Consider the following 15,188-nt stretch of genomic DNA (forward strand, 5'->3'; position numbering starts at 1 on the left):
CAGCTATGCCTGCCTCTTTGTAGGTTACATGGAACAGTCCCTCTTCCGTACCTACACGGACCCCAAACCCCACCTCTTCCTCCGTTACATTGATGACTGTATCGGCGCCGCCTCTTGCTCCCCAGAGGAGCTCGAACAGTTCATCCACTTCACCAACACCTTCCACCCCAACCTTCAGTTCACCTGGGCCATCTCCAGCACATACCTCACCTTCCTGGATCTCTCAGTCTCCATCTCAGGCAACCAGCTTGTAACTGATGTCCATTTCAAGCCCACCGACTCCCACAGCTACCTAGAATACACCTCCTCTCACCCACCCTCCTGCAAAAATTCCATCCCCATTTCCCAATTCCTCCGCCTCCGCCGCATCTGCTCCCACGATAAGACATTCCACTCCCGCACATCCCAGATGTCCAAGTTCTTCAAGGTCCGCAACTTTCCCCCCACAGTGATCGGGAACGCCCTTGACCGCGTCTCCCGCATTTCCCGCAACACATCCCTCACACCCCGCCCCCACCACAACCACCCCCAGAGGATCCCCCTCGTTCTCACACACCACACCACCAACCTCCGGATACAACGCATCATCCTCTGACACTTCCGCCATCTACAATCCGACCCCACCACCCAAGACATTTTTCCATCCCCACCCCTGTCTGCTTTCCGGAGAGACCACTCTCTCCGTGACTCCCTTGTTCGCTCCACACTGCCCTCCAACCCCACCACACCCAGCACCTTCCCCTGCAACCGCAGGAAATGCTACAGTTGCCCCCTCACCTCCTCCCTCACCCCTATCCCAGGCCCCAAGATGACTTTCCACATTAAGCAGTGGTTCACCTGCACATCTGCCAATGTGGTATACTGCATCCACTGTACCCGGTGTGGCTTCCTCTACATTGGGGAAACCAAGTGGAGGCTTGGGGACCGCTTTGCGGAACACCTCTGCTCGGTTCGCAACAAACAACTGCACCTCCCAGTCGCAAACCATTTCCACTCCCCCTCCCATTCTTTAGATGACATGTCCATCATGGGTCTCCTGCAGTGCCACAATGATGCCACCCGAAGGTTGCAGGAACAGCAACTCATATTCCGCTTGGGAACCCTGCAGCCTAATGGTATCAATGTGGACTTCACCAGCTTCAAAATCTCCCCTTCCCCCACCGCATTCCTAAACCAGCCCAGTTCGTCGCCTCCCCCCACTGCACCACACAACCAGCCCAGCTCTTCCCCTCCACCCACTGCATCCCCAAACCAGTCCAACCTGTCTCTGCCTCCCTAACCTGTTCTTCCTCTCACCCATCCCTTCCTCCCACCCCAAGCCACACCCCCATCTCCTACCTACTAACCTCATCCCACCTCCTTGACCTGTCTGTCTTCCCTGGACTGACCTATCCCCTCCCTACCTCCCCACCTATACTCTCTCCACCTATCTTCTTTTCTCTCCATCTTCGGTCCGCCTCCCCCTCTCTCCCTATTTCTTCCAGTTCCCTCACCCCATCCCCCTCTCTGATGAAGGGTCTAGACCCGAAACGTCAGCTTTTGTGCTCCTGAGATGCTGCTTGGCCTGCTGTGTTCATCCAGCCTCACATTTTATTATCTTGGATTCTCGAGCATCTGCAGTTCCCATTATCTCTGACAGACGAGGATAGCCAGGTTGCAGCGGATCTCAAGATGAGGAATATGTGGGACCTCTGCAAGATGGCTTCTTGCAGCAGCTTGTGGACTGGAAAGTTAAGTTGGTGATGGTATGATAGTTGGCAAGGACAAAGGGTTCTGTCTTGAAGAGAGATGTAACAATGATGTTTTGAATGATACAAATATTTGAGTGTACCTAAGACAACTGTTTGCAATATACCAAACATATAAGCCAGGAAGAGAAGGTCAGTGGCTAGCAGTTTCGTGGAAATAAGCAGAAGAGGGGCAAATATCCTTCTCCACACCCAGCCTGCCCAAAGCATCTTCTGCAGACAGAAACCCAAAACTTTTATGTGCTGTTCCTTTGAACTCATTTAGATTTTCCAATTTATTTTTGTTTTGGTTGATACTACTTTTTGCTGCTTTTAATCAATTTACCCCCTCATAACTTTCTTATATGATGTAATTCATTTTAAAATATCAACTTACATAAATATATATATAATTATATAAAGTTCAACTCAAATGAAGTTCTGTTGACATCCAAGTTATTTATAAGGTGGTCATTTTAATGTTCCTCTATTTTATCAGATTACTCGTCATTTAGATAACTTTATTGCATTTGAATAATTTATTTTTCAAAAATGATTATACATTAAAGAATTTTATTTAAAACTCAGAGTAAATAAATAATCTTGAATTCTCATTTCTTACTTTAACCAAATTACTTTCTTTCATTTAATGTTAGTATTTAGTAATGAATTCATGATTATGAGATATATACGTCATAGGTTAGAGAATTGTAAATGACTATCACCATGATACTCTAAATAGGTTACAGTGCAAAAGACAATAACGTCAGTAACTCCACAGGGAAATCAGCTACACATTAATGACAGACTCTATCCTCTGACTCATTGTTGGCAATGTCACAGAAAGTGAATGAGCTTAATTGTTGCATTGCTTCACAATTTCAGCAGGAGCACCACTCAGCCTCATGCCATGGAAATGAAAATTTTCTCCCCCAAAATATACTTTTCTCCCCATGTCTGTATTAGTCATAAATCACTGAGCTATATTAATTTATAATATCCCAGCCAGGAAATACATAGTGCAGTCATGAAAAGGTCAGCTATGATGCCTTTAATAGGTACACACCCAAATAGTCATAACCTAGTCTGGTCATTTTACAGATGTTGTCTAGCATGCTGTGTGCTTCTTGCACTGTGTGTTTTTGTTTCAGAGTAACAGCAGTTGCACTGTATCCCTCTTACCTTGTTGGCAATTTAAGAATCTTCCAATGAGGACTTTTTCAAGCCAACAAATACTTTTTTAAAAGATGAAAGGAGTTTATGCAACAGTATGAATAGTCTTCCGTACTTGTAACGGGTATTAAAAATATTCATTCATGTTCAAAATCATTATATACACACTACACAATTACTTATAAAATAGAATATTCTGGAGATGACAGAGAAATAGTACTTTTATTTCTGTCAGAATTAAAGGCACGTTTGGCATTTTTTTCACCTGCAGACTGTAAGTCTAGACTTTAGAAAGCAATGTGGACAAAACCATCAGTATTCACCCTCATTACTACACTGAAACTGACAGCAACTGCCGGAGTTCACACACATGCAAGATAATGTAGAGCTTCAGAAATTGCTATCAATGCCGGTTCCTGAATCTCTCCGGAAGTAATCAAGTAATTTTATAATTCTGGAATGGTACGTTTCTCCATAATGAATAAAAAAAAGTATATATATTTATATATTTATTTCAAAATATTTTGAAAAGGTTGGTTTACTTCAGCTTCTCTTAGAATTCAATCGTAACGACTTAATTTACTACCTAAAATTCAACATTAACAGTAAAGAATTAAATGATTTTAACATCCTGGTTTGCTGTGCATGGATATTTTGGTGTGATTAGCTGTTTATTGAAATCACTGGGTGCTGCATGCCAATCCATACCCTTACTCTGGCAACAGATTTAAACTGCTGTCACGAAAGGGGCAAACCATCCCACAGAAATTGTTAGATCACTGAGCACAGTTTTCTTCAAATTTAGTGGTGCGTACTATCACTTCACTCTTGACTATAAAATCAAAGCCACATTGCTTTCTCAGTCATGGTAAAAGAAATACGATTTAGAAGTCATGTAGTTTGACCATTCTTAATTTTTAAAAAATATTTCTTTTCAAATATTGTCAAAAGAAACACTAAATTTTCAGTCATGAATTTCAAAAGAAAAACGTGTTACAAAAACATACCATCTTGAAGTTTGCGACAAGACAGCGCATCATCCAAATCTCTAGCAGTGGCCGGATCAATTGTGAATATGCACTCTTTCCTATTGAAAAATAAACGGTAAATTTATTTCATCTTGTAACCTCTCATAACTAATCAAAAATAAACAAAGTTTCTAGAAAACAATACTGGAAACTGTTAGATGTGCAAGAAAGCATAGTCTGTATATTCTTCAAAAATATTGACGTGGAAACTTTGTTTTGTCAATCACAATGTTTCTTGAGTTTCAATGGAAATTTCTGGTAGGAACCTTGCTATGACCACAAAGGATACAACCCTTCAAAGCACAAGCAATGTTCCTTGTTAGAACGTAAACACTTCCAAGGATATATTTCATTTATTGCTCCTTGATACCTGCAATACTGGAGTTTTGGATTGTTAGATAAAATATAAATGGGAATCTTCTACATTGGGGTGGGAGGGTTGAAAATTAGATCGATTTTAGCTGGATTAATTAGGCAAGTAAATGGAAAAGATAACTCCACAAAGATAATTACTTCGTACTTCACTCAAGATGATACAGTATTCTTCTGAATATTATTTTGCGCCATGCTGACATTTTTCATATTTAATATTTAATCTTGATAAATGGAGGATTTGCTAGTTAAATTTTAGCCTCTTGGACAGTCAGCAGTAAAGGCAGTCAACGATAATGATTCATCCTTTAAAATTATATTAAGCAGATTTCATTAAGAGATATTTTTTGGTTTTTTAAAAAAAAAGTTCTTCCCCACATCTTCACCTGCATCACTTACCTGAATTCTTTAATCAGTGTCTGAGTTTTTGTGTCATCAGATAGAGGCAATAACTTTTCTTTGTAAACTTTATCTAAAATTGCACAATCTCATACATCCATATCAAATTTCCCTCAATCTCCTTTTCTCCAAGGCAAATAACTACATTTTCTTCAACTTATCTTTGCAGCTGAAATTCCTCAATTCTGGAACCATTCTGGTAAGTCTTCTTTGCATGCTTTCAAGGATCTTTCCTATTGAGTGGGGACCAGAAATGGATTAAATCCTCTAGCTATGACTGAACCAAAGTTTTATACTGGTTCAGCAAAGCTTTCCTGCTTTGCTTCTGCAGAGAGGTGCCCATCCCGACCAGACCAGTGAATTTCATTCCACTCCCGCACATCCCAGATGTCCAAGTTCTTTAAGGACCGCAACTTTCCCCCCACGGTGATTGAGAACGCCCTTGACCGCGTCTCCCGCATTTCCCGCGACACATCCCTCACACCCCGCCCCCGCCACAACCGCCCCAAGAGGATCCCCCTCGTTCTCACACACCACCCTACCAACCTCCGGATACAACGCATTATCCTCCGACACTTCCGCCATTTACAATCCGACCCCACCACCCAAGACATTTTTCCATCCCCACCCCTGTCTGCTTTCCGGAGAGACCACTCTCTCCGTGACTCCCTTGTTCGCTCCACACTGCCCTCCAACCCCACCACACCCGGCACCTTCCCCTGCAACCGCAGGAAATGCTACACTTGTCCCCACACCTCCTCCCTCACCCCCATCCCAGGCCCCAAGATGACATTCCACATTAAGCAGAGGTTCACCTGCACATCTGCCAATGTGGTATACTGCATCCACTGTACCCGGTGCGGCTTTCTCTACATTGGGGAAACCAAGCGGAGGCTTGGGGACCGCTTTGCAGAACACCTCCGCTCAGTTCGCAACAAACAACTGCACCTCCCAGTCGCAAACCATTTCCACTCCCCCTCCCATTCTCTTGATGACATGTCCATCATGGGCCTCCTGCACTGCCACAATGATGCCACCCGAAGGTTGCAGGAACAGCAACTCATATTCCGCCTGGGAACCCTGCAGCCATATGGTATCAATGTGGACTTCACCAGTTTCAAAATCTCCCCTTCCCCCACTGCATCCCTAAACCAGCCCAGTTCATCCCCTCCCCCCACTGCACCACACAACCAGCCCAGCTCTTCCCCCCCACCCACTGCATCCCAAAACCAGTCCAACCTGTCTCTGCCTCCCTAACCGGTTCTTCCTCTCACCCATCCCTTCCTCCCACCCCAAGCCGCACCCCCAGCTACCTACTAACCTCATCCCACCTCCTTGACCTGTCCGTCTTCCCTGGACTGACCTATCCCCTCCCTACCTCCCCACCTACACCCTCTCCACCCATCTTCTTTACTCTCCATCTTCGGTCCGCCTCCCCCTCTCTCCCTATTTATTCCAGTTCCCTCCCCCCATCCCCCTCTCTGATGAAGGGTCTAGGCCCGAAACGTCAGCTTTTGTGCTCCTGAGATGCTGCTTGGCCTGATGTGTTCATCCAGCCTCACATTTTATTATCTTGGAATCTCCAGCATCTGCAGTTCCCATTATCTCAGACCAGTGAATTTTGAAGGTAGAGTGGAAATAAAAAAGCTACAGGATCTGTTCTCTTCCATCACAGTTTTTAACAGCCAAAATGCAACAATCAGAAGCAAGTGATTCACGGACTAAGTTCCTCCATTTCACAACCTATTCTTTTATTATGGTTGGTGCCATCAAATACTCCTCACCTTCCACTGAAAACACCTGTATCCTCACTTTCGCTATCCTTCGTAAATATTAATGCAAAAAATTAAATATCTCCCCTAAAATTGGCACTCAAGACTTTCATCCACCCCAGTCCCTGGAATCCCCTCCCCAGGCTAAATGCCTAATGCAACAGGGATAGTAGGAAAAACAGATGCTGGAGAATCTGAGATAACCAGGTGTAGAGCTAGAAGAACACAGCAGGCCAAGCAGCATCATAGGAGCAGGAGAGCTGACGTTTCGGGCCTAGGCCCTTCTTCAGGAATGATAGGTTTAACGTATGATGAATGGCTTAGGATCCTGGGATTGTACTCATTAGAGTTTAGAAGGTTGAGGAGAGATCTAATCGAAACTTACAAGGTAAAGTATGGCTTAGAAGGGGTGGACGCTAGGAAGTTGTTTCTGTTAGGTGGGGAGACTAGGACCCATGGGCACAGCCTTAAAATTAGAGGGGGTAAATTTAAAACTGAAATGAGACGACATTTCTTCAGCTAGAGAGTGGTGAGCTTATGGAATTCATTGCCATGGAGTGCAGTGGAGGCCGGGACGTTGGATGCCTTCAAGGCAGAGATCGACAAATTCTTCATCTCAGAAGGAATCAAGGGCTACAGGGAGAGCGCAGGGAAGTGGAGGTGAAATGCCCTACAGCCATGATTTAAATGGAGGAGTGGACTTGATGGGCCGAATAGCCTTACTTCCACTCCTGTGTCTTACAGTCTTATGATGCTGCTTGGCCTGCTGTGTTAATTCAGTTCTACACCTTGTTATCTCTATGCCAAATGCAACAGGCTGCTTAAAATCCCTTTGAGCAACCTTTTGATTACCAGCACTAATGTCTCCTTCATTGTCCTTTGAATTTTTGTCTGATTACCCTCTGATGAAGCATCTTGCATAGTTTTTAAAGACACTATATAAATGCAATTTTCTATACTTTCTGCCTACAGAATTGAAATTCCCCTTTATTCATCACTGATTTGAGCTGACCCTCTCTAAACATTTACTTTTTAATATCCCTACTACTTGTTTTACTAATATTTGTCATTATCAACTGTACTAAACCTAATCATGATATCTAGCTCCATAATACTCTTTCAACAAACATTTTCTATACTCCTTATGATTATCTATTTTATTGAAAATGATAATCTTATCGTATGTATTAACATTTCATTTGATTTATTAATCTCTATAATGATTTCCTACACCTATTTATCTCAGAAATATACTTAATATTGCATTACATATTATGAGAGTTTCCACCGTTTATCAATGAACCTGCTTACAACTTGTTTGCTTTATTAATTGAGGTCTAGTAACTACACTTTCCACTTTGTTGGTCTAGTGGTCTTACCCACAACTATTCATTAACAGGGGGATTGAGTTTAAGAGTCGTGAGATCTTGTTGCAGCTCTATAAAACTTTGGTTAGACCGCACTTGGAATACTGCGTCCAGTTCTGGGCGCCCTATTATAGGAAAGATGTGGATGCTTTGGAGAGGGTTCAGAGGAGGTTTACCAGGATGCTGCCTGGACTGGAGGGCTTATCTTATGAAGAGAGGTTGACTGAGCTCGGTCTCTTTTCATTGGAGAAAAGGAGGAGGAGAGGTGACCTAATTGAGGTATACAAGATAATGAGAGGCATGGATAGAGTTGATAGCCAGAGACTATTTCCCAGGGCAGAAATGGCTAGCACGAGGGGTCATAGTTTTAAGCTGGTTGGTGGAAAGTATAGAGGGGATGTCAGAGGCAGGTTCTTTACGCAGAGAGTTGTGAGAGCATGGAATGCGTTGCCAGCAGCAGTTGTGGAAGCAAGGTCATTGGGGTCATTTAAGAGACTGCTGGACATGCATATGGTCACAGAAATTTGAGGGTGCATACATGAGGATCAATGGTCGGCACAACATTGTGGGCTGAAGGGCCTGTTCTGTGCTGTACTGTTCTATGTTCTATGTTCTATTCCTTTTCCTTTACTCGTATATAGAACAGTTATTTTGCAATGACTTCTTTCTTACTGTTCTTCTGCTGTCACATCAGCAATGTTCCACAATTCATTTCTCAGAATTAAACTGAGAACTCTTCTTCATTAGATTAGAAACTCAGCAATTCAGAAAGCAATATGGGATGCATTCTAAAAAGGACTTTCCACGTTTACCTTTATTTATCTATTTCAAAATCACATAATAGTATCATCCTATTGTGAATTCTCAAACTGTACGCAAACTTAAATCTATAACCTCAGTAACACTGTTTAACTATGTATCAGAAGCTAGCAATGACATTTTTGTGTATATTCCTTCATTCTGTCCATGTGGATTCTGCTTTAATACAACCCTAGGGCATTGTGAAATTCTAATGCTGTTAGTTTTTAATCATTAACACTGACAAACCATTTCCCTATTTCCACCTTCGATGAATCATTCTTTGATATGTTAATTCAGGAGTTAGAATCTGCTACCATGATGACAGTAGAAAATCTCAGCCTCAGCTTAATGGAAGCACTATTGTCTCTTGGCCAGGATGTCATGAGGTCAAGCTCAACTCCAGAAGCTTCAAAACACATGATCTATGTTGGCATTTTAATGCAATATTGTGAGAACTCTGTACTGTTGAGATGGTGCCTTCTGAATGAGACATGACAATAAAGCATCTGCTCTTCCAGATAATTAATTGTGTGGAATTGTGTAATTTCTGAGTTCTGGGGAAGGGTCACCGGACCTGAAACGTTAACTCTGTTTTCTCCTCCACAGATGCTGCCAGACCTGCTGAGCTTTTCCAGCAACTTTCTTTTTATTCCCGATTTACAGTATCCACAGTCCTTTTGGTTTTGTTTTTTAGTTAATTGTGCAGCATTATTTAAAAAGAATTAGATGTGTTCTCCTGGTATCTATGCCAAAATTTATTCTTCAAGCAATTTACTCTTCAAGTAATTTACAGATTATAAAATTAATTAATCAGAAGAAATGGACTGATTAATTAATTTTATAATCTGTAAATTGCTTTGGAATACTATGAGGTCTTGAATGGTACTGAATAAATGCAAATTTGTTTCGGCATGTGACTGGTCATTACAGAGAACAAGGCAATTGGTAAGTAACATTGCCATTTGCAGAAGATGTCAACAGCCATGGGTGAGATGTGCCTGAAGAAGGACAAGTAAGCCCTCGACACAGGAAGCATGATAAAAAAGCAAATTAGCTAATCTTCATACTAATTTTATTATCCTTTTAATTTTGCTTAAATGTGTAGCTCTTACATACAGTCTTCTGGAACACAGTGTCTCAAAACTTCATTCTTAATTGTCTCATTTAATTTTTAAAATAACACAGCTCCTTCTGAAACGAAGTTATTAGCAAAAAACAACTTACTGCATCTGGACAGTGTCATGTCAAATTCAAAAGTTACCATCCCATCACAAGCATGCATGATAAAAAGTAACTGACAGTGGAGCATGGTGTTAAAATTCTAGTGCCCTGAATGCACAAGGGCACACTTGTCAATGTTGGGGAATACAATTTCTGGAGAGCAGAACATTTTAGTTCTGCGTCATTACATTGTGTTTATGCCAGGAGAAAACATCTTTCCATATCGAAGCAAAATTCCAAGATTTCTGAACCTTTTCACAAGATGAAGAGTAATGCACAACTTAATCCAAAGTTGTATGCCTTGCAATAAAGTAATGGAAATTGTTCTATTATAGTGAGACAAAAAGGTGCTCTCACTCATGTTATAGAAAGCGCTGTCTCTGCATGACCACATGGCATGGATGCAACTCATTTCAAACAACCCTGAATGAAAGTCTACAAACTGACCTAATGAATGGGCAAGGCAACCGGGCACTACAATCAAGGATGAACTCCAGCACTCATCACATGGCATAATTCTGCTACATATCTCCAGTACATCTTTCCTTGGAAAAGAGGACCAATACTATTCATGGCGTTTTACAAAACTAGTGTTTTGTATACTTTTTAGCAAAACTTCCCTATTTTTATGCTCCATTCCATTTGAAATAAAGGCCAATATTGCATTTTCCTTATTACCTAAACCTGTATGCATGGTTTTTGCATGCACTAGGATACCCCAAATCCCTCTGTGCTGTACCACTTTGCAGCCTTTCCCCATTTAAATAGTATTCAGCTCAATTATTGCCAAAGTGCATCTCATATTTTCCTATATTATTTTCCATTTGCCAAATTTATGGTTACTCACTTAAGCTGTCTATATCTCTCTGCAGACTTTTTATGTCTTCTTCTTATTCACTTGCAGGATGCAGATATCACTGACTGGCATTTATTGCCTAACTCTGGTTGCCCCCGACAAGGTGATGGTGAGCTTCTTGAATTGCTGCAGTCTATACTGTAGGTGGACCTACAATGCCTTTAGGGGAGGAAATTCCAGGATTTTGAACAATCAAGGAGCATCAATGTATTTCCAAGTCATATTGATAGTGGATTGGATGGGAATCGGCAGGTGGTAGTATTCCTGTGTCTACTGTCCTTGCCCTTCTAGATGGAATTGCTTGAGAGCTTGGAAGGTACGACTAAGGATCTTTAGTATATTTCTGCAGTGCATCTTGTAGATACTACATACTGCTACAACTCAGCATCAGTGGTTGAGTGACTGAATGTTTGTGGATGTGGTGCCAACCAATTTGGCTGCTTTGTCCTGGATGGTGTCAAGCTTCTCGGAGATACAATTTTCCTAGCTGCTGACCTGCCCTTGGAGCCAGTTTATTTTTGTGTCATTCACAAACTCAACGATAGTACATTCACTTCTCTCATCCAGTCATTAGTTCATATTATCAACTAAAGTGGCTCCAACACTGATTCTTGCAGCCCTCCACTACAAGTTCTCATCCTGAAAGTGTTTTTTTATTAGTTAGGTAATCCTTTATCAAAAAGTACTATACCCCAAAAGTGCTTTCCTTTTCAGTTAGAAAATATTCAATAATGCTGGTATCTTTAGCTCATCTTTTTTACAGAAATGCATCTGAGGAATCTAGACCAAATTTGAATATCATTTAAAAGACAAGGTGTTAGTGAGGAAATGGTGACCAACTCAAATTTTCCAGCTGATTGAGAAATAGCCTGTCATTCATCAAGTGTTGATTCAATTTGGGAATGGGTGATTTTGGGATTAGGAAATGCATTTTTATCAGTTAGGCTTGCATAAAGACAGGGATAAATGGCAAAATCCATCGATCAATTAAGGTGCACCCTGATTTCCACTACCAGCTGTTGAAGAACTGTTCAGAAAGGTCTTAACAGATTATATCTGACCCCTGCCTAAAACCATGGTTTTTCAACATTTATGGCTGTTCCAAAATGATTTTCTGAGGCTGTGCCTTTGGGGAAAATTACAGCAAAAATAGTACTGAAAATGTTATCTCAATGTTTTACAACATATGGATTAACCCAGAAAATAAAAGTGAGACATTGCTGCATTTATGTCAAAAATATTAAAAAAGCAATAAATGGCTTGGTAATAAATCAACTTATGGTAGAAAAACTGGAAGAAGCCTTATAAATATGGCAAGAAATTCTAAACTTTTATAAACACATTATAGCTGATTGTCAGGAGTTTCCTAATGCTTGGGGTAAATGAATTCTCTTTTTATTTTTCTCCAATTAGGGATGTCCCTAATGAGTCCATAGTTATCCAGCTCTTTGTAAGCAAGGCAAAAACGCTATGCTAACCCACCTAGGCTGCATATCCCTGGACACTACGGGTAATTTATCACGGCCAATCCACCTAACCTACATATCTTTGGGCAGTGGGAGGAAACTGAAGCACTACAGGAAACCCACGCAGATACAGGAAGAATGTGTAAACTGTGCATAGTCATCTGAGGTTGGAATCAAACCCTGGTCCCTGACGCTATGAATCAGCAGTGCTAACCAGTCAGCCACTGTACCACCCACTTGACTTTACCAAATCAAAAGGAAACTCAATAATGTGATTTGTGTGGTAAATACTGAAGGTAGAAAGAAAAGTTAGTGCAGGTTCATGATTGAATGTTAAAATGATACTACAATAGGGAGAATGATAAAGCTAGAAGTGTACTTACAGTAGTGAAAGGAATAGGGAATGAATTAAAAATATTACAATTCAAGAATGAACCAGAAATAAATATTTTCAAGTCCACCCTCGAGTAGCCAAATTGAAAATATGGATATACTTAAAATTTTAGATGGAATATTATAAAATGCTATCCACCAGAAAACTATTGCAGTGATTTAGCAAAGCTATTAAAGATTCAAATCAATTAGTATAAATAATCCAGTGGAAAACATCTTGGATTATACATGACATTAGCATAGAAGATGTGTCACTCATAATGCACCATCTATACAGACTCTAGCCAGAGAAGCTAGCTCATGTGAGGAAAAAGATCAAGTCCATGATGGAAAATAACATTATCAAGCCACAGTAACTGAAGCTCACTTACTGGAATGGCACTGAAACCAGATGGGTCACAACGATTATGTATAGATTATCAAAACGTTATATCATAACAAATGAGGATATACATCTATTTCCACAATTGAAAGACTACATTGACAGGAGTGGAAAAGAAATATTTATGACAAAGATTGATTTATTAAAGGAATATTGGCAAAATCCATTGGCCAATACAGTCAAACAAATATCAACTTTTAATTCTCTTGATTGGACTTTATCAATGTAAAGCTATGCTGCTAGGAATGAAAAATACACCAGCAACTTTTCAAAGATGAAACAACGAAAGCATTGAAGGATTATGCAATGTGTTGTACAATTATGATTTAGTTGTGTTTAGCCAAACCTGGGAAGAATACTTACAATACCTTAACAATTTCATTGGCTACAAAGAGCCAGTTTAGTCATAAACTTGTGAAACAGTCATTTTGCCAAAGCATATTTGGGCCATAATGTGGCACAAAAGCAAATATTCTGTAGTAAAGTAAAAGTAATGGCTATGTTGGACTTCCCAGTGCCTAAGACAAAATCAGAGATTTTGATTTATGTGATTATGAATGGATTCTATTGAACGCAATGCAAATTTCAGCACTTTCGTGGTTCATCTAACAAATGCAACAAACTTATCTCAACAGAGATGGGGTTGGAATACTTGCAACCAGTGCTGACCACCGTACTGGTTTTAGTAGCACTACATAAACCAGGCCCACTTAAAGTGGTTATTGATGCCAGAAAAACCTGAGAGGGAGGGTTTCAAAAGCCAGTCAGTAACTTTTCTCAAAAGTTGAATTCTTGCCAGGAAAAATACTCAACTGTGACAAAAGAAATTCTAAGTCTGGTACTGGTTCTACAACATCTTGAAGTATATGTATCCAACAACTCTGCAGATACTAGTATTTATATAGACTGTAATCCTTTAACTTTCTAAGCAAAGTTTATACTAAAATATGAGACTGTTTAGCTGGAGTTTTAAACCATGACTATATAATTTGAAAAGTAAATTCATGCACCAGGAAGAGACAATATTATGGAAGATAGTTTATCAAGAGCATATATGGGAAAAAAAACAAATCTTATGATCAACAGGGAGTTGTTTAGAATGTAATTTTTACAAAATTCCTTGTACAGTTGATGCAAATGCATTGTTACAGATAGAGAAAAATCTAGAAGTAAAATAAAAATAAGTGAGAGGAGGCTATTGTAAGAATGAAAATGCCTCTTAAAGATATCTTTCCATTTGTTTCTCCTGTGAGATGTTGGTAAAACAATATATGACTTTAGATTTCATTTGTATTTTGTGTGTTAATAAATGAAAACATGGTTAGCCACTTTTAGCGTTTCATTGAGAGCTTGAGATGCTTGGTACCAGGGAGTTTTGAGGCTTACTTTGTTTCCATCTGTTTTAATGAAGATTTAATCCAGTGAGGTCTATTTCAAAAAATTACTGTCATTTAGTGACATGATCCAGTGATACACAGAGACAAAACAATCCTGAAAGGCAGTTTACATGTGATTGTACTAAACAGTGGAAGCTGAGCTGTTACGCTGTCTTCTAACAGTTCTGATAAGAAACCCTTTGGGAATTGTGTCTATGGAAATTACATACTTACCTGAAAGTTGAGGTGATAATGAGTTTAGCTTGCAGTTCACTTTGAGTATCGCATGAGACGGATATCAGATGGGGGGAAAAAAGAGCGTTTAATTAAATCGACTGAAAAAAAATCGCCAAAAGAAAACCGATTACAGCCATGCCAGCCTGCCTAAGCAGCTTAGAATGAAGACATTGGTAATTCTTCATGGGGTTTGGGTGTCTGAAAGCACAATTCTGGAATAAAAGAAACTGTTTCAAGTTGAATCTTTTACCCTTAAAGAAATGTTTCAAACTTGTCTGACTCATGTAATATATTTCATGTACTTTTTTCTGGTTAAATAAATATTTTATCCTTTGCGCTAAATGTACAGTAGGAGCCTCTTATGGATGCATTCAATAAATCCATGGTTAAAAGAAAATCAAAGTTAGTATCGAACAAATCAGGTTTCACTCTGGGATCTTATTTGACCAGTAGGATCATATTGGATCATAACAATTTCAACAATTAATCAACGATAATTAAGTAAGCAAGAACATCAAACTGTCCTGGATCGCTGGTTTTCAAAAATGTTGCTTCCAGATTTTTGTTTCTTTTTCTTGAAAATGGTATTTATATTGCCAAGTCTCCTAAAATATTCTT

The 15,188-nt window shown here is 40.1% G+C and overlaps 1 protein-coding gene across 2 annotated transcripts in view; it reads right to left on the reverse strand.

Annotated features, from left to right (window-relative positions):
* Nucleotides 1–15,188, reverse strand: part of dis3l2 (DIS3 like 3'-5' exoribonuclease 2) — a 296,352-nt gene that overhangs the window by 157,738 nt on the left and 123,426 nt on the right. For both annotated transcript variants that reach the window (XM_059651106.1, XM_059651107.1), the window contains one exon: nt 3,908–3,987. In XM_059651106.1, the coding sequence (XP_059507089.1) occupies nt 3,908–3,987 (80 nt within the window). The remainder of the gene's footprint in view (nt 1–3,907; nt 3,988–15,188) is intronic.

Source organism: Stegostoma tigrinum, chromosome 14 (assembly GCF_030684315.1).
Source record: "Stegostoma tigrinum isolate sSteTig4 chromosome 14, sSteTig4.hap1, whole genome shotgun sequence".
NCBI lineage: Eukaryota > Metazoa > Chordata > Chondrichthyes > Orectolobiformes > Stegostomatidae > Stegostoma > Stegostoma tigrinum.